The sequence below is a fragment of the Microcaecilia unicolor genome, chromosome 3, assembly GCF_901765095.1.
Source record: "Microcaecilia unicolor chromosome 3, aMicUni1.1, whole genome shotgun sequence".
NCBI classification, from domain to species: Eukaryota; Metazoa; Chordata; class Amphibia; order Gymnophiona; family Siphonopidae; genus Microcaecilia; species Microcaecilia unicolor.
Window position 1 is genome coordinate 140,619,395 of NC_044033.1, and position 26,811 is coordinate 140,646,205.

Here is a 26,811-nt window from a genome sequence, read left to right on the forward strand (position 1 = left end):
TAAGTGTGATCTGTACCACATGGGTTTGAAACATCAGTAATTGAAAGTTGTATTATAACTAGTAGATGCAGGTGTGTGTGCGCATACACTCTAAGGAGGTGGAACATAAATTGTGCTATGATGGTTCCATCTAAACACTACCACATGCTTTCCTTAGGGACGCTATGGGTGTAATGGATATGGACTGAGCACAATTTAAAAATGTAAAACTTTAAATTTTCTAACATTGTTATATTGGTTGCTTTATGCATAGATGGTTGGTCTGATTTATCCTAAGTAATTTTATTTAGTGTTAGTAATAAAGGACTTAGGGAGTTCATTTGTAGTTTTCTTCCGTTTGATTAGAGAGGATATATGTTTAGCGACAGGCTCTACTGTGAAGAAGGATTTGTATATTAAAGCAACCCCACTTCCCTTCTTTTTAGTGCTGTTGATATGTATTGTTTATATCCTGCTGGGCGTAGGTCAAGCAATACTGGGCTGTCTTTAAGGTGCAGCCATGTTTCTGTTATGAACAGTAACCCTAGTTGTTCTGTTTCTATTCAATCTTTAAATATCGCTGACATATTAATTGTCAACCTCGCATTTATATATCATATGGGAATTAGAACGAATGTATCATGTTTGATGCTAGTGTGCTTAACAGTTTGTAATTGTCTGTGTGGTCTATCGATTTTGAGATTGTGGTCATGTTGATTGTTATTCAGACTTTTTGGTCTCTGGTTTGTTGTGAGGATTGTAATTTGGCTCTTCCAGTTGATGATGGGAGCATCGTCTAACAGAAATGCGTACAGGGATTTTGTTCCATTCGTTAGGTGAGGCAGCTCGTAACCCAATTATCCATATTATTATCATATTCATATAATAGAAAACCCATGTCCTTATATTGGCCATTTTGAACTATGCTAAGGCACAAGGAGAGAATCAAACTATAGTTATTCTCAGGATCTGTGTATCACCCAGCCAGGTTAGATTAGCTAGTTGTGAGGTTTTTCCTGCAGTTTTTTTTTCTACCTGGGTTGTTGATTTCCCACGACTTGTCCCCTCATGTAGGCACCACTCTCATCAGGAGGCTGCGATGCTCAACTTGGATGCAGTGTCCATGTTGGAAGCAGTGCCGCTGCAGCTCAAGGGCTGGCTGTCACAGACTCCAATACATGAGTTCCTTCCTGAGTCGACTCCCTAGTTTCTCCCCGGCCTTGGTTCTAGGGGGTCGTGTGATCATCCGCGGGTCTGGCGCTGGTTCCAGTGCTGACATCCTGTCTGTATTCTGCCATACCTTGCCGATGATAGGCTCCAATAGGGAGGCTGTTGGTCAGGAGCAGTCTTCACTTCTGCCGTTGGACTTCTCCATCAACCTGGTCCTAGGTCGCCGTGCTCTCACTGTCGTCCCTGCCAAGGACCACCACGTGCGGTGCTAGTTCTGGCACCGGAATTCCCTAAGGATATGGCAGCCGTATGGCAGGGGAAGTCAGTGCCTTAGCTGTTTGAGCGCTGCACAGTGCTCTGTGCGCTGCATAATCGTCGTTGGTGGCTCTGTTTCTGCATCATCCGATTGCTCGGGTCCATAGGGTAGTGGAACAGTGGTCAGCAGTGCTCTCTGGCCGGGTGCTCTCCTTTCCCAACATGGTCCGAGGATGCCCATGGGTATGTCCGAGCCCTTTTCGGCTCCAACTGTGGTTCCTACATCTTCTCAGCTAGGCTAGGCCCTTGCCGCCGTCTCCATTCCATGCTCATCCCAGAGTGATCAGGGGTCTGCGCTCCTTATTTGATCTCAGCCCAATCCAGTTCTGGGTCCCAGGGCTAGTTGTCTCCATGGCCACCTATCTGGCCATCATCTTTAACATAAGTGCTGGTCTCATTCCTGGGAATGTCATTTTTTTGCCGCTAAGAACAACTATACATATACTACTCAAAAGTACGTGCTGTTTGCTTCTATGTGCCTATTCCCCAACCCAGTCATTTTCTGCGCTCAAGCAGGTGTATAAAAACTCCCTAAATGATGTAAACATCAGTTTATATGTAGGGCTTCTAACTCTTAGTTATTCTTTAGTTGCTATTCTTTTGGCTAATGAGAGTACAACTAACTCGTGTTTAACTAGCAGTTGCCTAGAAATTGGCTTATGATAATATACATGACTCTCTAACCATTTTTGTTCAGTACAAATACAATTGCTGGGTACCAATTTCTGTTTAAATCAAATATACACATTACCATAACAATGTATGGACATTAAAAAAAGTCTAACATTCCCTCCAATATCCAGTACCATGACTCATATTCCATTTGTTCCCGCTGCCACCACCTCAACAAACCCCAGCCCTACCACTTGAATCTCATCAGCCTGTCTCTCAATTTTCTCTCAGTCCTGTCCCTATAACTCTCAAACCCCTATCTTTGTTCTTTCTGAGCTTTTACCACTAGCTGTGATACTTATAAGGAATAGCTATACAACAGAGCTAGCAGAAGGAAGAGAAAGAAATACTAAAAACTTGTGCATTTGAAGAATCATCAGCATGGAAACACACACAAAGACAGAACAGGATATCCAAAGTGGGCAAGGAAAGGGATAATGTAGTAATATGGGGCAATGTCTCCAAATAGGTTAGTTTTGCACACACCGAGACAGTAAAGAAAGTCATTCCTAAGCAAAGGTATGCGAGTATGATCACAGTGTCTTAAATTTAATGCTAACACTTGCCATAGAGAGTTTGCTTCTAAAGTTCGTAAGATACATTGTGTATAGGCAATCTATCTAGATGGTAATTGAAAATTCCTTTTAATCAAGCTTGTGGCACCCAAAAAAAATGGGAAAATATTTCTGCATCTTTCTGCTACATTTTCTTGGTCTCTAATTCCATTTATACTGGTTTCAGAGAAATCATTTTTCTCCACAGGATTCACAAAAATAATCACTTTGGACTGATGCCTCTATGATTAATGTCATTCTGGTGTTTTTCTCTTTTACCACTATGAGGCTCATTTTCAAAGCACTTAGCCTCCCAAAGTTCCATAGAAACCTATGGAACTTAGCCTCCCAAAGTGCTTTGAAAATATGCCTCTATGTCTGCTTTCCTTGCGACCAGCTTTTTATTAGTTAGAATGGAATGTCCTAGGTGACAATAACTTGTTCATTTCTTCAGAATTGTCTTAGGGTCATGATCCCAGTGCTTTATCAATGCAGTAACATTGTTATCCTCACAAAGTTTCCAATGGAGGAGATGTGCCACTTTATCGTGCTTTTCTGTATAGACATTTTCTGCCAGGAGAAGTGGGAGTCATACATCTATAAGGGCTTTTTTTTTTTTTAGTTTTATAAATATTCATTGGCGAAAAATCGAAAGTACAGAAGCCATAGATTCTTTAAAAGCCGAAGGCAAAAACAAAATAATAATAATTCAGGCTTTATTTTTTTTTTTAAAGCAAAGTGGCTCAATCTTAGCAGGACTGAGGAAAAGGGCCAGGAATTTATTACAGAGGATGGGGCAACCTTTTAATACAAATGTGGGAAGAGCTAGAAGCTAGTTGCTTAACTGAATGTTCTAATAACAAGATTAAAGAACATGCACAATCAAAAAATTGATTCAAAGCAATCTTCATTTTTCTGGAAGAATTCTATGTCAATATGACTGAAAAGACTTGATAAAGTTTGGGAAAAATAAAGTGTAGGTGTGCACAATAAAAAATCTCTTACCTACTGATCGCATTTGTTTCCCAATGGCTTGACAGATTTCTTTCGCAGCTGCAAGTTGTGCTTTCTCCCCTAGCAAGCTCCCTACAGTAGCCCTCAGGATAAAGGACACACATCTGCGTGAGTAGACAGCTTCTACATGCGTTTGAATTGCTCGAGGATGGGATACCAGATCTAGTACATGGGACAAGAATGTAGCAAAGTTGCGCTCTAACCACTGACCTCCAAGTGTTGTGACAAAAACCACATATGCCTGAAATCAAAGACAAAATTACTCTGTTACCAAAGATAATGCAGTAGCGAGCATTCTTGAATATCATATCATCAAAAATTCAATAAAAAGCAATTTGGAGGTTAACCTTTAAAAACATTTTTTCCTCCTTTATGCTGTTTATAAAGTTCCCTTTAAATAGTTGAGAATACTAAATATAAAACATGTTGACTGCAGAGTGAAAACATTTGTATTTATGGAAAATAAGGCTTTTGCAGCAGAAGACTCTTTAAAACCCACGAAAAAGAATTTGCGCACATTTTTCCCCCACTAACAATGCTTTACAATCTACATTTTTATGTTGCTGACAGTTTTTTTTTTCTTAAAGGGAAGTAACTGTTCTTTTATAGGAAGGAAAGAAATGATATAGAAGCATTACTCTTCCTTCATATGCTTAGCGATTGTTATTTGTTGAAAACTATGTATGTGACTATTGTTACCTGCCTTGGATAGAGGCAGGAAATAAATGTAGTAAATAAATAAATAAAATATACCTCCAGCTCATTCAGAACATACTCCAAATTGGCTCTCATAGATTAGCATCCTTAAAAATCCATCTGATTTACTATACTACGAGCTTGAATTGATATCCATTTCAGTTTTGTTTTTTTCCCACTGGTAATCATACACTTATTTTATTTATTAGGATTTAATAACTTCCTTTATGAAAAGATTTACCCAAGATAGTGTACAGAAGATGCAGTTTAACATAAAATGTATTGTTTTGTTAACTGCAAAACAATAGTAAAAAGGCCAAATAACCATAAATATAATCAATGAAGTAAACTCGGAGATGGCAAATTGAAATCTAATAAAGACTAACATGATACAGTATCACAAATATTCACATCTAACAGCACTACAGAGCAATATAAATGTCAGTACAATACAAATGATGCCATAATAAACAGAATGGAAGAACAGTCAAATAACAGATGCTGTATGATACCTAAACCATACTGTGTAGTTTGCTCTTTGGATCTCTTGTTGCTCCCATTTGCTTCTACAATTTTATTAGTTTGAAAATTAACACCAGGAGCAAATAAAGACCTACATATTTCTTTTCAAATAGTCTCACAGGTTCTGCATTATCATAACTTCAAACTTTAACAAAATGAGGTAGAGTTTTATTTATTTACAAACCTGTGTGACACCAACTCGTACTTCTCGATTTATTGAGCCACCGCCCTTCAACATCTCTCCTCCACTCTTCAGGAATCCAGAGCTTCCTCTCAGAAATCCTGTGGCCATGAGCTCCAGGACTTCCTCCAGTGTGGCCCTCTTTACATTCTGCCGCATCACTGTAAGAAAAAGACACAGAAAACACTGAGTTTTATACAAGATAGTATCACTAATTTTGAAAAGCTAACTTAAAAGTAGCAGTTGCCTAGAAAATGGCTTCCGATTCATTAAAGACTCTCTAACTTGCTTCATACACTTTTCAGCAAGACATATACGTTTTCCCATTGTTTTATTCTTCAGTTCTGAACTCTGGGCCTAGTAATATTAATATCCCACTGAGCTGCAAAATCTATGGGTTCTTTTGTAATTTCCCTTTGAAGATGTGCAAAGGTACATAGGAATGTTTATTTGACTTAATATGACTCAACAAACACAGCAGTTTATTTCTCATATTTATATCCCGCTCAAGCTTATAATCCTCAGCGAGTTACGATAAAAACCATATACATTCCATGAGAACAAAATATAAAAACAAAACAAGGCAAATTCGTCCACTCTTTCCAGATAACAATCATACCGAGTGGAACATATGATCTTACTCTCCAAAGTTACTATTTAAAATTTAAAACTGAAAATAAAAATCCTACAATCTTCTGTATATAATACATGTAGTAAAGTCATGCTTCAAACAATGTAATATTGATACTGCAGCCCGTATGCCTGCTCGAACAGCATCACCAAGTTATTTTTAAATGCACCAAGGGTCTCAACCGAGGAGGTTAAATAAGACAGAATATGGCACGACATCAAAAGGTGGAAGCTGGTTTCCCCCAGCAGTGGCCATATTGGTGTATCCAAAACAAACCCCTCAAAAACTTCCAACCTCCCCACCCCCCAACAATTTTCCTCCTCAGAAAGGATGGTTTAATAAAATAATACAAAACTTACAAGTTTGCTATTGTTTTTCAATAGCATCTGCAAATGTTTTGGGTCACTCAATATGGCGGCAAGAATCAGCCCACATAAGGGGCCAGATAGGCTCATGCGGTCTCCTGTCTTATTAAACCTCCTTGGTCTCAACCTTCCTTAATGTTAAGATAAACTGTTCTATAATTTGTGTCCTGTTATTTTAAATATAGAACTGCGGTACTCTTCTAATCTAATCACTCGATATGAAGGGATTTCATTCAAAAATTTAGACACAGACCTTAAGGGTCTAGAATGGTTGATTTATCCTTAACCTTGTTGCAAACAATGGAGAAACCAAGTTAATCAAAACTTTAAAGACCAGCAACAACATTTTAAACTTAATTCTGTACTTGATGTGAAGCCAACATACATCTTTCAAAATTGGAGGGATGTGGGTATAGCTGGTAGTCAAGTTGACTCTGGTAGTCAAGTTTTCCTCCATCTGTAAAGCTTTATGTAAACTATGTGAAATTCTCAATAACAAACCATTACAGTAATCTAAACAGAGCATTAAGGTCCTTTGCATTACAAGCCTGAAATTAGGAGAAGTCAATAAATCCCACAACTTCTTAATTCTTATTTTACAAAACACTATACTGATAATTTTTTTAATGTGGGGATTCATTGATAACTCAGAAATCTAAATTAACCCAAGATTACAAACTTCAGACAGAATAAGAATTTTCACATCATCCATAATAAAACACAAAGGAATATCTACAAAAGGATAACTAGATAAAAATAAAATGTGTGTTTTAGATATATTAAGTTTTAAGATATTTCCTTTCATCCAGCTTTGAATAGAATATAAAGTTTTAGCTTTTTTAAAACATCCACAAACTGATCTATGGGAAGAAGAAATTGTATGTCATCTGCATATAATTGTAACAATAAATTTAAACAAAGTAATAATCTACACAAGGGCAGAATAAAGATGTTAAATAACATAGTTGACAACACCAAGCCCTGAGGCACTCCCGCAGGACTGTTATGATTCTGCTGAGACAGGCAGGGGAATGACTGGGACTCGCTTCTGATTGGCCTGTCAGGGATTGAGCTGATGTCTGAAGCAGCAGACGTCAGAAGTCAGATCTATTTAAACTTACCTCTCTCTACAGCCTATGCTCTAGCGTTGATTCCTGTCAGCTGAGCCCGATTCCCCTCAGTCTGTGCTTGTAGCACAGTGTGTATTCGTAGGAGTTTGCTTGCTCTTCTCGCTGCTTGTGGTTTCTGTGTGTGCTGGTTGTTACCAGCGTGTGCTTGATTGCTTCACTACACTGCACCTGGGTCTGTCCTCTGCTTGGCTCTGGTGTTTTTTTGTCCGTGGTAAGCTCGTCCCTGCTTTGTTTATTTAGTTCCCCTTTCCTCAGAATTAACCCTTTCTGTGCACAGCTTGCTATTTGTCTTCTGTAAGTCCTGCCTCTGTTGGCAGCCTGTCTGTTGTAATGGTTCCTGTTTGTTTACGTTTTCCTTTCCTCAGTGTTAACCCTTTATGTACAGAGCTTGGCATTGCCTTCTGTAAGCCCTGCCTCTGCTAGGCAGCCTTTCTCTGGTGTCTGCCTTATCCATTTCGGTATTCTTGTGTGCCTGCTTCTTTACTGTCTTTATTTGAGAGCAGCCTTTTCCTTCAGCCTGTTTTTCCCTGTTTAGCCATTCCTGTGGAGCTTCGCTCTTGTAGAGTCCGTGTCTTCAGTGTCCCATTCTGTCCCCGGCTTTCCCTTTTCCCCTGTGGGCTTTGCCCTCTACTACCTGTGTTTCTGTGTAGCCTTTGTTTGCATTCTTTCCCTCTGGTAGTAGTCTATACCTGCTAGCTTTTTGTCTGTCGCCCTTCCCTTGTGTCACTAGCTAGCGCTATGTGCGTTGCATGAGCTCCAGTCTCTTCGGGGACCCCTCGTTGTTCTTTTCCCTTCCCTAGTGTATGACTTGGTTCCAGTTCAGCAGTGAGGCCCGCCTGAGTGGTCTATCTCCCTTTTCTGGTGGTGCTTGTTGATTGTCCTGAGTGTGCGGGGCTTTGTGGCCGTGGTATGGCTTAGCGCTTGTTTGGTCTATCGTAGGACTTGGCCAAGGTCCTTCCTAAGCCTCGGCCTGGGGACAAGGGCTCACGAGCAGATTAACAAGGACAATCAAAAGCTTCTGATCTATCTGATTTTAAGACTACCTAAAACTGTCTATCTCCTAGGAATGAAATAAACCATTCCAATCTCCTAGGAATGAAATAAACCATTCCAAAACCACAACACTGTTGCCAATAGATCGCAAACAATTTTATTTATTTAGTTAATGGGATTTATTAACTACCTTTATGAACAGCTTGGCAGTGCACAGCAGGTCCAGTTTAACATAAAACTTACAAATGTGTTAATATATTTATTTATTTATTTATTTGTTGCTTATATCCCACATTTTCCCACTCATGCAGGCGCAATGTGGCTTACAGAAAGTTAAATATAACTATAGTAAAATGGCTAAATATAAACATAAATACAATAAATGAGGTGAACTTGGAAATATGATGTCAGTACAATACGAACAATAATAGACAGAATGGAAGAATATGCCTAATGATCGAATCACCAACTACAACAGCTGTAACAGCTGTCCTAACCCTTCCCTCCCGGGCAGCACTTGGAGACATATCCTCGGTGCGAAAGGATAGTACATCCCCTGGTGAGCAGGTCCTGGCTACAGGAGTACTTCCTACTTTACCAGGGTGATGCTCTCCTTCTAGGAGACCTCCCTCCTCCAAGGTAGCACAGGGGCTACCAGACTGGAGGTGGGACTTTTCTACAACATCCCTGTAGGTCTCCTCTATGTACCTCTCTGTCTCCCTCAGCTCCACCAAGTCTGCCACTCTAGCCTCAAGAGAACGGACACGTTCTCTGAGAGCTAGGAGCTCTTTGCATCGGGCACACACATATGACATCTCACCAACGGGGAGATAATCATACATGTGACACAATGCAAAAGACTGGATAGCACCCCTCTCGCTGCTGGACTGCTGACTCCATCTTAGTGTTTTTGAGTTTTTCAATAATTTAAAACTTGCTATAGTATTAAGGATATTAGTCTAATAAAAAAGTGTCTTAGTTTATATAGTATATTTTATGATTTATTTAGTGTTCTCTCCTTCTTAGATGGTAATGAAATGTATTTAAAACTCTGTAAGAGCACTCCTTGCTTGTTACCCTAATTACAATAACTGACTATAAATGAAGAGTTGTCATAGTGTTGGGCAGGAAGACTAAACTAGATCCTGCAGTGCCTGCTAAATTCTGTTAATGCTGTGGTACAAAGTTTTTAAAACTGAGTGGAAAAGACTATGGAGATTAGTTGATAAATTTGCTTTTTATATTTTTATTTTGCCTAACACTAACCTACAATTCCTCCTTTAAACCCCAATCTTTAAGTTTCCAAAGCACAAAGTAAAATAGCGTTCACTTACCAGAGAAATATCCTCTTCTCTCGGAACTTCTCAGATAACGATGGTTAGTCGACTGCAAATAGCTGGTCACCTCTCACAGTTCTTTCTGCTTGGCCAGTGTCCTGACCGCCAGATCCTAATAAACAAAACACCTTGCAATTGTCTCAAACTATCTCCTTTTGACCACGTGCTGTGCAGAAGTCCTCCTCCTTGATCTGAAAATTGTGAAAGCACACAATAATGTCCCGAGGGGCCCCAGACTTGAGAGGACCCAAGCTCCTATGGACTCTGACCAGCTGCACAGCCCTAGAAGGATCATAATGACTAATCAAGTCGGACCCCTCCAGTAAAGATGCATAAACCTGTGCAACCACTTGCCTGCACTTTATAAGGCTCAGTCTCAGGAATACCCTTAAATCTCAGATTGCAGCGCCGTGACCTATACTCTAGATCTTCCAGGAGGTCAGAAGTAGCAAGAGAGTTCTGCAAGCACCAGTGGTCCTCATCCTTCAAATCCTGCACCTGTGTTTCCACTCTGTCCTCCACCATCGAGGTTCTGAACATCTAGCCTGATCTTCGCAAGTGCTGCTTTAATATCATTCTGCACCGCTTTCGAGTCACTTTGCAGTGTCTGAAACCACGTCCTGTTTAGTCAGTTCCTCTCCTTCTCCAAATGCTGGTAAGCAACTCGTTGTCTTCCGAATCTATGATCTACTGTCATCTTTAGCGCACAGGCTCCTGTTTTGTCAGCACGAGACCTTCGTCAATCGTCCAGGCTCCAGAGCAAATTTAAATTTATCCAGACGCTGTTGGGTAGACATCCTGTGCATGTACACTGTTACAGACATGAAGGGGAGTCACAAACAACTGAAACCAAGGGGAAGAATGCAAAATTTAAACATGGACCCTATGGAGCTCAGTGCTCAAGTCTCCACTTCCAGGTCCAGATTCTCTTTTGCCTCCTTCTCCTGCCAGTCTAGCATCTCTCCTGCCCCTCACCCCTCCTTGTGTCCAACAACTCTCCTGCAAACGACCACAACCACATGCACAAAAAAAAAAATTAGGCGATGTCATGGTCTGCAAAGCTTAGACCTAGAGCCTGGGGTTTGAGCCCTGGTCTAGGCATGGCATTGTTTTACTGTATATTCAATTATCTTAGTAATTTAGGTAAAATTAAGCATAGTATTCTAACATTACTTTGTTTATAAACCTAAATACATATTTCTGTTTAAACCTGAGAAGTTTTAGGCCAAATCACTTAAAAAAGCAGATTTTCCACATTCCTTCCCATCTGATAAAGCAGAGAGAGAAAGGCCTCATGGTTCAGTGGTCGGCAAGCAGTTTTTTTTCCTTCTGTCCTTTACATGGTCATGGATTTCCCTACTGGCAGATGGCCAATCTATGGCTGTTCAGTGCCAAGGGTATATCCTGCTGTGCTTTTGGTGCTTTTGTCCGTTTTTTGGCACCTTTGTTCTTGGATTTCTGCTTCTCTTTTTCATTGTGCTTAATATTTTGGCCTCTTCAGTCCTCTTGTTCTGGAACTGGGCAGAGAGAGGGATTTGGAGTCTGCAATACTTGGTGCTACCTTGTCTGATTATTTGGTGACTAACTACGCTATGCCTTAAGCAGCGACCAATATATTCCTGTATGCAAATAAAATTTAAGTATATTTTACCTATCCTTATTGATTAAGTGTTATCTGCACATATCACAGTGACACATAAAGAACTATAGTAGCCCTAGCAGGCAGTAAGAACTGTAGTCTAGTTGTGAAGAGCTTACAGAACAGGCAGATGCCTAGCAGCTCATATCAACTGGGAGAGTGCTTGGTTGAGAAAGCATGCAGAGCATACCTCCAAAAATAATTTTCAGTGCTTGGGACAGTCAAAAAGAGAGGTGGCAGAAAAAAGGAACAAGTCCTTGTGATATTGAAGTGTATCAAAGTTTATATGCTAAAGACATTGGAATTTCTTCTCCCACAGAAATTCACTGGACTCCTTTTTTTTTTTTTTTTTTTGGGGGGGTGGGGGTGGGGTGGGAGAGAAAAGAGAACCTATAATCTCACCATTTTCAAATATGGTTTTAAAATACAATCTTTCTTCCAAAGCCAAATTTGGTCCCATTCTGTGAATTTATTTGGGGGGGGGGGGGGGGGGGGGGGGGAAGAATTATTTTTCTCCTAGACAGAGATATTCTTGACCCTAATATGTAATTTCTTTGCAACATTCATTGGGCTGAGAATTCTGGCCTGAGGGAAAAGTGTTTACAGCTGGGGCACAAGGAGGGATGTGTAAATCATCTGCTAGCTGAAATTCAGAAAAAACTGTAGGATGGACACCTGAACCTCTGCAATACCAGGCCTGTGTTTATCATGCATCTTGGGAAATATAGCTCAATAGGCTATTTGCCACGCAGCAGTCAGTGAAATATCAGGGACCACATAATCTCATTAAGTTAAATGTGTTTTACTATAGACACCTTAATATCAATTTCAATCCTCCCCAGCTACTAAAGATGATTATAACTCCCATTAAAATAAAGCTGAATAAGAAACTACCTAGGATATCTCTCCCATGCTTTAGACAAAAACATTTTAAAAAACTACTTACCTGTGGCTTGCCTTGGGATTAATGCTGTAGCTATGACTGTTCCCAAAAGCTTTGACACTGCCACTCTTACTCCATAGTTGGAGCCTTCCAAGGCCTTGAAGCACAGTGTTGCTAAATTTTCCAGTTCAGCTGTCCACATAAACACAGCTTCATTTTGTAGTTCTTGCAGACACTATAAGAAGAGACAACAGAATCGGAAATTTTGTCGTATTGTCAATTATTGCTCATTTTTCACACATTTCATTATATTTTAAAAGGATTTACATGGTCTTATATATTCAATAATAGTGTCCTATAAGGTTTAAATTAAGCATAAATAAACAGTACACATTAAAACATAAAATCAAATCATTCAAAACCCCACACTGTAGAACATTATACATCCTGTAAAAACCCACATTCTTATAAACCTCAGCCCCCAAAAAACCAACTGAAATAAATATCACTTTTACTGTTTCCTAAATGTTAAATAATTTGTCCCAATCAGTAAATATCCCATAATCAAAAAAAAATGGCCCAGCAACTTAAAATTATTCCAAAGTTCTTTATTTTCCCAATACTTCAAAACATTCATAGATAAAACAAGTTTTTCATTCTTCTTTAACTTAAGTCCACTTGATTACTCTATGTAAGGACCGTTGGCCGACATGCGGCATGTTTTGCTATTGCAGTGTCATGGTTCGGTCCACTATAAGGGCAAACCGACAATACCAAATTTCAAACATTTTTTACAACTTTATATTTAAAGAACAAACATATCATAAAAAATACACAACACTTACTGCGTTGAACGACATCAACAAGAGTCTTACATATGGCGACAACACCGGTGTATTCTCATTACGTTTATATTACGATCCCCCAATGAGAACAAGGAGTATTCTAGCCAATCACTGGCTGATACATCACAACAATGAACTCCAATCCAATTGGTTGTTTAAACCCTTAGGATATAATGTGTCGAGAGTGAATATCCACCGCTGTTCCTTGTAATTCAACAATTTAGACACATCACCACCCTCCCTACCCATCATTACAGTGTCTATAATTCTCCAATGAATATCAGTTACATGATGCATTTTATCAATCCAATGTTGTACAATCGGAGCTGATACAGCCTTAGTATTAATGCGGAATTTATGTTCAGTTAACCTATTTTTAATAGGACACAATGAGCGTCCTATATAAATCAAATCACAAAGACAGATTATAGCATAGACTATGTTATTGGTATCACAAGTGAAATTGGCTTGAGAGCTAATAATCCTATTTGTACCAGGGAGTCTCCACGATACGGAAATCACATAGAACAAATGCAGCGTGGCTGGAGTAAAAAAAGTAACCTAATACAAAAGTAACACAATTCCAGCCAATATTCATATATTGGTGCAATATTCAGTGGGTAAAAATGGAGAAAAAGCCCTCAGAAACCTTTGGTGAAATACCAGTGGTTTAGTGCGAGGTTATACAAAAATCTTTTATGATATAACTCACGCAACAGTTCTATCATAGGGCAAAAAACTCCACTTCCCAGACCTTTGCTTAAGTCTCAAAAACTTTCAATATTCTTCCCAGACCGTTATACGAGTCTCAAGGTTCTAACACACAGTGCAAGCAACTTTAAAGCAGTCTTTTTTGTGCGCTAAACAACACACGAAATAGAATAGCACTTAGCTTATGATTTAAGTCAGCACTCTTCTATAACTGTTCGACGGGGACCACCGTTTCACCCGGAAAACATGGCTTCATCAGGAACAAAGTGCTTTTTGCAGTGTTGAATCGCAAATTTGTGACCTTGAGACTCGTATAACGGTCTGGGAAGAATATTGAAAGTTTTTGAGACTTAAGCAAAGGTCTGGGAAGTGGAGTTTTTTGCCCTATGATAGAACTGTTGCGTGAGTTATATCATAAAAAATTTTTGTATAACCTCGCACTAAACCACTGGTATTTCACCAAAGGTTTCTGAGGGCTTTTTCTCCATTTTTACCCACTGAATATTGCACCAATATATGAATATTGGCTGGAATTGTGTTACTTTTGTATTAGTCTCCACGATACCCCTGTAATAGTAGACATGACCACATAACTCAGATGACAGTTCATAATCCACTCATCTATACGACAGTATCTCTCCAATAGTCTTACCCCTCCAATATGCTATTATCGGTTGTTCCCGAAAACAGGGCTGAATAGATAGCACCTTCCAATATTTACACAATAAGGTGGTGACAAACATGGATCCATGATTATAAGATAGTACTGCTACCAATCTGTCCTCAGCTTCTTTAGTTTTATATTGAAGCAACAATTCCCGATTTGCAAATCCAGCAAGTAAATATGATTTCTTTATCACAGAATGGGGATAACCCCTAGACCTCAAATGTTCTTTTAATTGCATAGCATGAAATTCAAACTGAGCCATACCGGAGTAATTACGTCAAATTCTCAAAAATTGGCTGATAGGTAAGCCCCTTTTCAGACGTGAGGGGAAAAGCTGATGCAGGCAGGTGATGCAGCGGAGAACAGCGCTAGAAGAAGGCTTCTGCTGGCGGGGCTTGGGGATCCCCACCAGCCAAACCAGAGGCCCCGAAGCCTTGTGTCTGCTCCTCCCCAGCCTCTAAGGGGGGCCCCAGCGCCAGATTCTATCTCCTGTTCCTGTCAGGATGCAATCACCCGGGTCCCGTCAGGATCAGGAGCGAGATAGACCCTGACGCCGTGCCCCCTTGGAGGCTGGGCCTGGGGGAATCTTGCCCGCACCCCCGTCCCCCTCTCGGCGGCCTGGCGAGAGGATAGTGTATCCCCTGGTGGGCAGGTCCTGGTACAGGAGTACTTCCTACTTCACCAAGGTGATGGCTCTCCTTCTAGACCTCCCTCCTGCAAGGCAGCACAGGGGCTGCGACAGGAGGTGGGACCTCTACAACATCCCTGTAGGTCTCATCTTTGTACCTCTCTGTCTCCATCAGTTCCTCCAAGTCTGCTACTCTAGCCTCAAGAGAATGGACCCGTTCTTTGAGAGCTAAGAACTCTTTGCATTGGGTACACACATATAACTGCTCACCAACTGGGAGATAATCATACATGTGACACTCAACGCAAAAGACAGGATAGCACCCCTCACGCAGCTGGACTGCTGTCTCCATCTTAGTATTTTTGAGTTTTTCAATAATTTAAAACTTGCTAAGGTATCCTATATAATAAAAAGCACCTCCAACATTCTGAAGCTGACTCCATGGCACTGTGGCAGTGTAGGGCTCATAAGTCTGTAGCTCAGCGTTTCATTGGCTCTCACTGTCAACGAAGAACCAATCAGACAGAACGGAACTTGGAGGAGGGAAGTGGAGTGGATTGAATCTCTAACAAACAATCATATACAGGGAGGTATGAACATCAGTGGTGGCAAGTGCACAGAACAGAAGGGAAGACAAACATTTAATCACTTTGTCACTCACAGACATCACACACACACACACTCAATCACTCTGTGTATCTCTCTCTTACACTGTCTGTAAAACAAACTGTCACTCAGTCTCTCACATGGACAACTCTATGTTGCATTCTCACGAGTAAGGAGCTCTTCTGATGTGATTGTTAAACTGATTGAAGGGCCTGAACAAGGAAAACTTTTACCACATTGTAACACAGTTTACACAAAAAATATTGTATATAAAGAAATCTTACACAGTAAACAGCAATTATATTCAGAATACAACCGTGGAAACATTAATGGCAGGAACTAATTACATTGCTAGCGCCCGTTTCATTGCGTTACGAAACGGGCCTTTTTTACTAGTTAAGGATATTAGTCTAATATTTAAAAAAAAGTCTTTAGCTTGTATGGCATAATGTGTGATTTATTTAGTGTTTTCTTCTTAGAAAGTAATGAAATGTAATCAAAACTGTTAGACCACTCCTTTCTTGTTATGCTAATTAGATTAACTGACTATAAATGAAGATGATAGTCTGGAAAATCTGTCTGAGAATAGAGACCCCCGGGTCTGGGCTGAAAATGATTATGAGGAGCTGCCCAGGAATTTAATGTAACAATTAAATCAGGGAAGACAAAAAGCTTGCAGCTAGATGATTCTGCTTACAGCAACGAAAATAATAATAATTCACTGGAAATTGAGCTAATGTTGCAATAACTTGAAATAGATGCTAGACATAAAACACATATTTCTAAATCAACAGCTGAGGCTAGCAGAATGATTAAGAACACGGAACTAGGTTGTGTCCATGATCAGTAAATTTAATTATAGCTTGCTTTGGAAAATCATAGCTTTGTCAGCATTAAGTGACTCAAGATCCGTTGCCTGACCAGACACTTGACACGTGAATTAGAAAGATAAAATATAGGGGGTGGTCAGATTTGTTACTAATATGCTGGATGGACAACGTTTTGGTTGTATTGGATGGACAACTGCTGACATATTCTGATATTACAACAATTTTCCATGATTCTGCTGAACTTTCATAAGAAAGGTAATGATTAATGAGTAATATTTTCCATATGATGCTGATAACATGTGATTGGTTCCTGAATCTAATGATGTGGCTTTGATTGCTTACCAATAAAAAGAAGAGGGCTGAAGTGTATCTCTGAGCCAGTCCTGTAGAATCTCCGCAGTTCAGGAGACTCAGGAATTTGCTCCGCATTGGCGTTTGTTTTTATTCATATCTATATATTTTCTGTATGTGCTTTATTTTACTTGACCTCTTCAGGGGAATCTAGGATAAAGAACTGAGGAAGGCATATAAGATCAGCATAGCAGGGAATGCTTTCAAAGAGTTGTGCTAGGGGTAGATGGGAGTTGGGGCGAGTGGAAGGGACTGAAGACTAAACTAGACTCTCCTGTGCCTGCTAGTTAATGCTGTAGTACAAAGTTCAAGTTTTAAAACTAGGGGGCAAAGAGTATGGAGACTAGTTGATAAAGTTTGCTTTTGCTTTTTTTATATTTTTATTCTACCTACCAATAACCTACAATTCCTCCTTTAAACCCCAATCATGTTTTTTTGATACATTTGTACCCCGCGCTTTTCCACTCATGGCAGGCTCAATGCGGCTTACATGGGGCAATGGAGGGTTAAGTGACTTGCCCAGAGTCACAAGGAGCTGCCTGTGCCCCCAAAGCACAGAGCAAAATAATGTTCACTTACCAGAGAAATGTCCTTTTCTCTCAGAACTTCTCAGAAAAAGTTAAGTAGGACCATTCCCCTTTATATAGTTTTGATTCTAAGGGTAGCCTTAGATGCTCAATAATTACAGTGCCAAAGCAATGGATAATCTGTTTCCGTTTCACTCAAGTTGGTGTACAATATTACTTATCATATTGTCATTCATTAAAAAATAAAAAAAAAAGACTGAAAAGTTTAAAGAAAACTAGGCACTGAACCTGAAGAGAGTTTGACTGTTAACATAAGAGTGAAAAGAGCAATATTAAAGTACTAGTAAAAGAGGCCCGTTTCAGAGCAAATGAAACGGGCGCTAGCAAGGTTTTCGTCGCCAACCGCCCCCCCACTCCCACTCCCTCCCTGGCCAACCCCTTCGTTGTTCTGCCATTGCTCCGCCCCCAACATCATGACGTTTGACGCGAGAGCGGGGCCCGGAGCGATTCCCCCCCCCCCCCCCCGCTTCCCTCCCTGCCTGCCAACCCCTTCATTTTTCTGCCATTGCTCCGTCCTCGAGGGCGGGGCCCAGAGCGATTTTGGTGGCTTCACCACCACGAACCTTCAAACCTTTTTAAAGGAAGTCAGGGCTTGGCTTCAGTGACATCAGTGTCCTCAGAACATTGAGGGTGAGTTTTATTATAGTAGATATTAAAGCTCAATTCAAGACAAGAGAAATGAATGAGAAGACTAACAGCATCCAAGCCTAGGGAAAGAGAACACTACGTGTGGATGAAATGCTCGCGAGAACCTTTCAGGCAGCCTCGAAAGCATAATAAAATTGAAAGTTGAATTTAAAGAATCCCATCCTGAACAAAAGATACGAGTGAAAGATTCAACAGAGGACAAACTGCCTCCTATGTATACCACTTGCCAAGATTAACCAAACTTTCAAGTATGCTAAAGAGGGAAGACAATTCAAAGACTAAAAAAAGCATAGCTATGACACTCTCCTCAAAAACTACAATGCTTGAAGCACAAATGCTCCACAGCCAAGGCGTAACAGAAAAAAAAAAAAGATATATTTCTTGCAGTAGAATCCCTTCTGTTGGAAATCTTCCCCCCTCTCCACCCCCCACACTTCAAGAGACAGGATTCTAGGAATTTCTTTAAACTGGTTTCGCTCTTACTTTTCCTGTCATACTTTTCAGCTCTTCTTCAATAATTTCGCCTCAGAGTCTTTTACTCTTTCTTACGAGGTACCACAAGGCTCCATATTGGCTCCTATCCTGTTTAATATTTTCTTGGCTCCATTTGCCAATTTACTGCAACAGCTTGCCATTTCTACCTATATCACATACAACTTCCAATAGCTCATGATACCTAGGACCAGGCCTTTCAACAGTCTCTCTCTAACAGTTTAGATGAAACAATTTCTGTGATCTCTAGTCATAAGATGCTTCTAAGCCCATATAAGTCCAAAGCAATCTGGTTTTCAAGACATTCCTTTTCAGCCCCCCCTAAGCATGGTCTCTATTCCCATAAGGGATTGTATACAGTCACTTGATGTAATAACTGAATCTAATATCTTTCTCATCGTTACTCAGAAGTCTTTCTGTGCCTTAAGATTCACTTTTGTAGACCTTATTTGAATACTAAAGCCTTGCCTATGCTACTTCATGCCCTAGTTATGATGTGATTAGACTATTGTAAGGAGAAGTTAGGTCTTACCTAATCATTTTCTTTCCATTAGTCCTTTCCACTATTTCAGAACCTGTAAAATAGTCGGGTCCATCACCCAGCAAGTGGAGATAGAGAACTGAAAACTGAGCCGAGATATATTTCTCATGGCATCCTGTCCAGCTCCTCAGTATTTACAAAGACAAGTATTAAAGAGAAACTCAGACTAAAACACAACCACCTTAAACAACTCGTTAACATAACCATAACCAGACGAGCAAACACGTGGACCTCTTTCATCTCTGGACAACTTGTAGAGAACAAAAGATATGCAGAAAGCACCATGCAAGGTGACAGTCATTATTTGACCCATTACTTCACACTAACTAATCTCAGAAACCTTGGGTGGGCCTCTGGAATAGTGGGAAAGACCAATTGAAAGAAAATTATCAGGGGGGAAAGCTTGTGATTGTATTTAGTTGAGAATGTGTATGTAATATGTTTATATGTGCAAATCTATGTTGGCATATTGTAAAATAAGACACAGGATAAAGATGTGTTTTGGTTATTGTAATCTGATGGAAAAACTATAAATAAACAATAAAAAAAAAGACCTAACTTTTCCTTCCATTACATAGCTTCCCACTATTCCAGAACCCGTGGGATGTTTAATAGCAATAACTACAGTGGGTGGTATTGTGCATCCGCTGCTGCCAAAGACCAAAGCTCCAAAACTGACTTCCGAGCGAGAGCCACAATGTCCAATTTGTAGTGCTTGGCAAAGACATGCAGTATCGACCATGTCACCACCTTGCAAATATCCACCAAAAACAGCAAGGTAGTTTCCTCTCAGGATGTCACTGTATGCCTCGTAGAATAAGCCCGCAAAGCCCCAGGAGCCTGCTTCCTCATAAGCAAATAAGCAGATGCAATATTCTCCTTCAGCCATCTAGAAACTGTGGGCTTGGAAGCCATGAGGTCAAGCCTCTGTTTACCAAAAATCACAAACAGTGTGTCCAATTTGCAAAACTCATTTGTAACTTCCAGATATCTATGAGGACTCTACACACATCAAGAACCTTCAAGAAAGAATACTGAGCCTTATCATCCTGTGAAAGGACGGAATATCTACAGATTGGTTGAGATGAAATGCTGAAACTGCTTTCAAAATCATGCGCAGGGAGACCCCCCACTTACCGAAAAGCAAAGAAAGGTATCCCAAGTGAGAACCTGATGCTACGAACCCCTACGTGCCAATGCAAGAGCCACCAAGAATTCTGTCTTTAGCGTAGGATCTTTCAAAGAGGCCTTTCGGAGTGGATCAAAAAGAGGCTTCTGAAGCACCCAGACTAAATTAAGGTTCCACACCAGAGTGAACGAAAGGGAGAATGCAAGAGACTCACTCTCCACAAGAACTGAAAGCAATACTTCAAGAGACATCTTCTGTAGTCAGTCTCTGAAACAGACCAAAGCTGCAACCTGAACTTCTGGAGAACCCAATGCCAATCGTTTCTAAAGACCTGACCTAGAGAAATGATAACAAGTGTGTGATTTGAGCAGAGACATAACCTGCCCTCAGAACACCGGCCCTTGAACGTCCTCCACACCCTCACATACACCATGGATGGAAAACGTTTCCGAGCCTGAAGCAAGGTAGCAATGATCGAATCAGAATAACCATTTTGTCTCAACCGAGTCCTTTTAATGGCCAAGCCTTAAGACCAAAGGGGCATGGATCCTCCGTGAGACCCAGACCTTGCTTCAGTAAGCTGTAAACCTGCAGAGGATGAAAAGGATCCCCATCCAAAAGTCAAATCAGGTCCGCATACCATGGCCTCCACAGCCAATACAGGATTACGAGAATTATTTGACCCCGGTGCAATGTAATCCTTTTCAACACGTGGCCTACCATAGGCCAAGGAGAAAAGACATACAGTACGTGTGTCTCTGGCCAGGGCTGCAGTAGGGCAGAGGCAAAGAACCCCATTGATCCACTATCAGATGAAACCCCTAGCTGGATAGTTCCCCATTCTCCTGGGTCCAGGAGAACCTGCTTAGAAAATTTGCCTCCACATTCAAGGACCCAGCGATGTGAGCTGCCAACAAGCAGAGATTTTTCTTCCCCCAACTCATAAGGGAGGCTGACTCCACTGCCTTCAGATTGCTGCTGGTCCTGCCTTGGTTGTTGCTATAAGCCTCCCCTGTCACATTGTTGAAGAAAATTCAGACTGGGGACCCCGCCAGAAACAGAGCCAAGCTGCGTAAGACATTCCGTATTGTCCTGAGCTCCAAAAGATATATCAATCTCGGAGACTCCTGTTCCATCCAGGTGCCCTGTGCCAAACTAAACTTGTAATAAGGCCCCCAAGCCAACTTGCTGACGTCCATTGTCACCACCTCCCATTGTGTTATCGGAAAGGAAGCTCAGTGTCGCGTGCTCGAGGACCTTGGCATACTGTCGGGCTTCCTCCCCGGGAGCACTGGGTTTGTGAGTCCGTGGGCCACTACCGTGGAGCGGCAGTGGCAGGCAAGATCACCTCCAAGGTAGAAATAAGACAAAACTGGACCGGAACCCCGGACTGGAGTTCTACACAGGTATACACGGAACTGGAACGCACCGGACGGGTGCGCACTGGGGTGGAGCCCGCTGGACTGGAACACACTGGAGGGCCCCACTGGACTGGAACATACAGGAGTAAAACCCGCTGGACTGGAACACACTGGAGCGGAACCCACAGGACCGGAACCCGCTGGACTGGAACACACTGGACCTAGGCTTCACCTACGCTTGACCACCTTTCCTCGAGGGTTGAGCCCTCAGGTTCGGGCGGCCGGCAGGGCTTACAGGAAAAACCGGAACTGGAACTTGCAAGCAGGAACAGCAGGAATGAGGATCCAGGAGTGCCCCCTGGCACCTCGGCGAAGGCAAGGCAGCCAGGCAGGGAATGTCCGGGTTCTGGCAGTCGGCAGGTTAGACACAAGGACTAGTAGACTGTACCCAAGCTAATAGGAAAGCTATGCCCAGGCAAACCAGTCATACCCAAGAAACATACACTAGGTAACTCAGGAGACTAGTAAAGCTATACACCAGCTAACAACAAAGCTGTGCCCAAGCTAACAAGTCATACACTGGAAACAAACACAGAGAACTAGCAAAGCTATACACAGGCTAACAAGCCACACGGTGCCTAAGCTGGCTAGTCTAACACTAGGAACAAACACAGAGAACTAGCAAAGCTATACACAGGCTAACAAGCCACACGGTGCCTAAGCTGGCTAGTCTAACCCTAGGAACAAACACAGAGAACTAGCAAAGCTATACACAGGCTAACAAGCCACACGGTGCCTAAGCTATCTAGTCAAACATAGAAACTCACACAGAGCAAACACTGAAACAGTGTACAGAGCACTCTATTCACCAGGGCCCTAGATGAAATGCAAAGGCCAGGGCTGTAGTCTCTAAGTGATTAATAAAGCCCTTCCACACCAGAGGCACAGCTGCAGCAATCACCTTGCATCCAAACAGAGGCTTGACACACAGAGAAGTCAGCCCAGCGGGAGCCATCTTGGATACTGGCATAGAGGAGTCAGCGGCAGCCATCTTGGAAAAGGCATAGCCCACACAGGTGAGGTTCAGTAGGGCAATCAGCACACAGAGCCAGAGAGAAACTAAGACAGAGACAGACACAGAGACAAGCAGAAGCCAGCACAGCCACTGACTCCCAGAAACAGGGTAAGTCTGAGGGTGGTCACGGCCACAGACGTAACACTCAGACGGTCAAATTCCTGGTGACAACCACCAGTGCATACTCTGTCTGGCAACCAGCATCCAAGGAAGATGAAGGTTGTACTTCTGTGACACAGGAGAACAGCGGCTGAGAAGAGATTCCTATAACAGCCACATATGAGCCCTTGCAGAGATTTGTTTTCTCCTGGTAAAGGGCTACTAAAACAAACATCATGTTATGAGAATCAGGTGCTCAACTTTCAGAGATTCTATTTATTTATGGCATTTATACCCCACATTAAACATGAATTCAGATGAAACCTGGGAACATTTAAAATCTTTTTTTTTCTGTGCCTAGATCAAAAGAAAAAAAGATGGCATGTGGGAATGTGCTCCTTTTGTTTTGTGGATTGCAGTGGTATATTATAAAAATGCATTTGATATTTTTATTACTATTATTTAAAAGACAGATATTGAATAATGAGGGCAGAACTACCTTAATGCAGAAGTCCAGAGTCAGTCTAAATGTGCCAACATTGTCCAGTTCAGCACACTATTAGCCTCCAAGTTCATAAAAAGTTAATTATGTTCAATGGAAAATAAATCTGTTGGTGCAGGCTGCTTGCTATGTGAATATTCCACCACTGTTTCAATATTGCTACCAAGTACTAAATATTGCGGGCATTTGTTTTAAACTTTGTTTTAATTCATTTACACAGTCCTTATATGCGCATGGTTTTGCTTTTTAAACCCAAAGGTGAATCCTAAGGGTGGTGGAACAATTAGGTATAAACTATGTTGTTTCTGACTTTACTGCTTTGGGTCCTATTGATCTGTACATCTGTTGTACGGAATTTTGGAGGATGGAAATGAGAAAATAAAAATTAAATTTTGGATGTACTCTGTAGAAGTTGTTTACTTTTGCAATATGTGTATGGATGCCTGTTCTGGTGTATGCATGTAATAATATTTGAGTAACTGTCTATAACATGCGGCATCATTAAAGGACAGACTTTTAAATGTTCATTTGGGTATATATGCTAATCTCAACTTTGTTAAATCTTTTTGTTCCCATGATATAACTGAATTCTATTATTCTATATCACTGTATTTTCAAATGTAAGCCACATTGAACATTACTTTGCTTTGGATAATGTGTGATATAAATAACAAAAAATCCTTTATCCTCCACCTTTTAAGACGCTGTCTATCCAGCTGGACGGTGATGGCACAAGGAAAGCAAGTTTGGTCCAGTGAAGACTAACTCAAAAAAACCTGTTCCTTAGCTCGGCATTAGTATTACCATATTGAAATTGTAACATAGTAACATAGTAGATGACGGCAGAAAACAGACCTGCACGGTCCATCCAGTCTGCCCAACAAGACAACTCATGTGTGCTACTTTTTGTGTATACCCTACTTTGATTTGTACCTGTGCTATTCAGGGCACAGACCGTATAAGTCTGCCCAGCACTATCCCCGCCTCCCAACCACCGGCTCTGGCACAGACCATATAAGTCTGCCCAGCACTATCCCTGCCTCCCAACCTCCAGTCCCGCCTCCCACCACCGGCTCTGGCACAGACCGTATAAGTCTGCCCAGCACTATCACTGCCTCCCAACCTCCAGTCCTGCCTCCCACCACCGGCTCTGGCACAGACCGTATAAGTCTGCCCAGCACTATCCCTGCCTCCCACCACCGGCTCTGGCACAGACCGTATAAGTCTGCCCAGCACTATCCCCTCCTCCCAACCTCCAGCCCCGCCTCCCACTACCGGCTCTGCTATCCAATGTGACCATACTATGCCTCTGTGGTTATGTTCCACTAGTAAGTATTAACTGGCTTTCTTAAAAGGATTATATAAACTTTGGATACATGACTAGGGACACAAACATACATTTATTTATTCAATATCACAATTCCTCATGTACAGCCACAAAACAACCTTTTATGGTGAATAGTGTTCACAATGAGCTCCTTTTATTATCAACCACATAGGGCCAGATGCACTAAACTTAACGAGCCCTTAAAGAGCCATTAACAAGCAAGTAGTAAACCCTGGCATGCACTAAAGACTTTTTTCCGACGACGGCAGCAGCTAACGAAAACGGAATGCAGATGAGCAAATTGTGTAGAAACCCCATTGTAATGAGATGCACTAACCTTTTCCGATTGCCCTAACGCTGGAAAATCTAACGAGAGATCTGTACCTCTCGTTGGGGCTGCGCGGGATTGGAAAAACTATTGAAATGTAAAAAATAAATGGGGGGGGGGGGGGATAAAAACAGTCAAGTGCTCGTCATGGACGGCTAATAAAAACGTCTTTTCTGGCAGTGCTTTACTCAGCTCAGATACCAGGAAGTCTCTGAGCTGTGAAGCACTGCCAAAAAATTATTGCAAGGGGGGGGAATGACGGCCAAAATGGACGCCTATCCAAAAAAAAAAATGTCTATTTTGGCTGCCATTCCCCCTTGCAATAATAAAAACGTCTTTTTTGGCAGTGCTTCACTCAGCTGAGACCTGGAAGTCCCTGAGCCAATCACAACGCGTTTAGCCAAGCTAAACGTGCTGTGATTGGCTGAGATAGACCTGGAGGAGGGAGCTGTGCCTTCTTCTTGGATCCCAATCACACACGGAGGGATGGAGCCTGTGAAAGGGGAACTACTGAGCCTTCTCTTGCTGTGGCTGTGCAGCTTTCCGAGGTATAGGTTTTTAGAGTTTTGTTTTTTTTTTAAAGTGAAGCACGTCCATAAAGGACATTCTTGGTATGCGCAGAGCAGCCAGCATAACGCTTGGCTGCTCTGCGCATGCTCCAAGGGCGACTGTTTACCGATGGAATAGAGAATGCAAGTGAGCTACAACGAGCAGCTCATTTGCATTCCTATTCCTTGATGCATGCCCTTCCCTTACCGATTCGTTAAGGGACTTGGTAAGGGAAGGGCTCTAACGATTTTTTAGTGCATCTTCCTGATAGAGATAAGAGTTCTCAGTTTTGGCACAGTATAAGTCATCAAAAGAACAAAATATAAGAAAACCAATGGACTGCATTAGGGATTATAGTCCTTTCAGTTATGCTTAAACAAAAGAGATCTGCAAGAAACAAAATATTTATTTTTTATTTTAACTTCTAAAGCTAATTGCCCCTGAAACATTTTCAAAACAGAATAATCCATCTGTGTATCTAAAATGTCAACTTCTACAAAGCAGACGAAGATGTGATTCTATGTGCCCAAATGAAAGGAGAGTTTAATTTTACTTCCATTTAATTTCAATATATTTAATTTTAATAAATTCTATCTTAATAATACTAGGCTGCCCAAGGCAGACTACAATAACAGTTGTGATGAACCCATCAAGAAATAGGATATCCTTACTGAAATTTGGCCATCTCCATTGTATAGAACAGTGTAGAAAAATTAGCACAAAATACAGAGTTTATAACTGTTTTTGCTACCAGCGACCATAATTTTTTAAACTGTTTTAGTGATATTCAGTTTTTATTTCATGATATTTATATGTAGATATGGGAAGCTTTCAAATAAATTAAAAAGCTGTGCAATAAGTTAAAAAATATATATTTTGTCCACCACCTTTTAAGGTACTGCATTTCCAACTGGCAGCTTTAGACTTGTTACAGATGGACCATGCACAGGCAGTCCCTTATTTCTAATAATATTTTGCTAATGTTTTCAATAGTGTTTGCTATAGTTTTGGGTATACTAAAACCGCGGCAAGCTCTGCCTACTGGCTTCAGCTCATACAATGGATTAGATAGGCTTACTTCAACTCCTGTTTTATCCACCCTCCTTGGTTACACCATTATTTTGTGACAAGAGAAAGATTATGGGAGTTTTAGCAGGGAACTTGAAATCTTTTTACTTCTGAATTTCTTTGGCTGAAAGGAAGGGTGACTGATGTCTGCTGGGGTACCAAGGTTGTTGATTAATGGGTTTTCCTGTTTTTAAGACTGACTGTTGATAGATTGTGTGCTTACCTGTAATCTGCTTTGACCAGTGCTAAAAGTACAATACATATAGTATGTCTCTTACAACAGCCTCCTCCCTCCATATAACTGCTATAAGAAATTTTGCCCCTATATGAAAGTTGTGAGAAAGCATAGGGGAAGGGTGGGGGAGGCTGGCAATGATCCTACTTTA

At 41.2% G+C, this 26,811-nt stretch overlaps 1 protein-coding gene across 1 annotated transcript in view; it reads right to left on the bottom strand.

Moving 5' to 3' along the window:
- HEATR5B (HEAT repeat containing 5B) overlaps positions 1 to 26,811 on the bottom strand; it is a 226,389-nt gene that overhangs the window by 165,949 nt on the left and 33,629 nt on the right. Inside the window, exons 6-8 of the mRNA XM_030196394.1 lie at positions 12,145 to 12,316; positions 5,107 to 5,264; positions 3,696 to 3,945 (exon numbers count right to left, since the gene is read on the bottom strand). Of these exons, the coding sequence (XP_030052254.1) occupies positions 3,696 to 3,945; positions 5,107 to 5,264; positions 12,145 to 12,316 (580 nt within the window). The remainder of the gene's footprint in view (positions 1 to 3,695; positions 3,946 to 5,106; positions 5,265 to 12,144; positions 12,317 to 26,811) is intronic.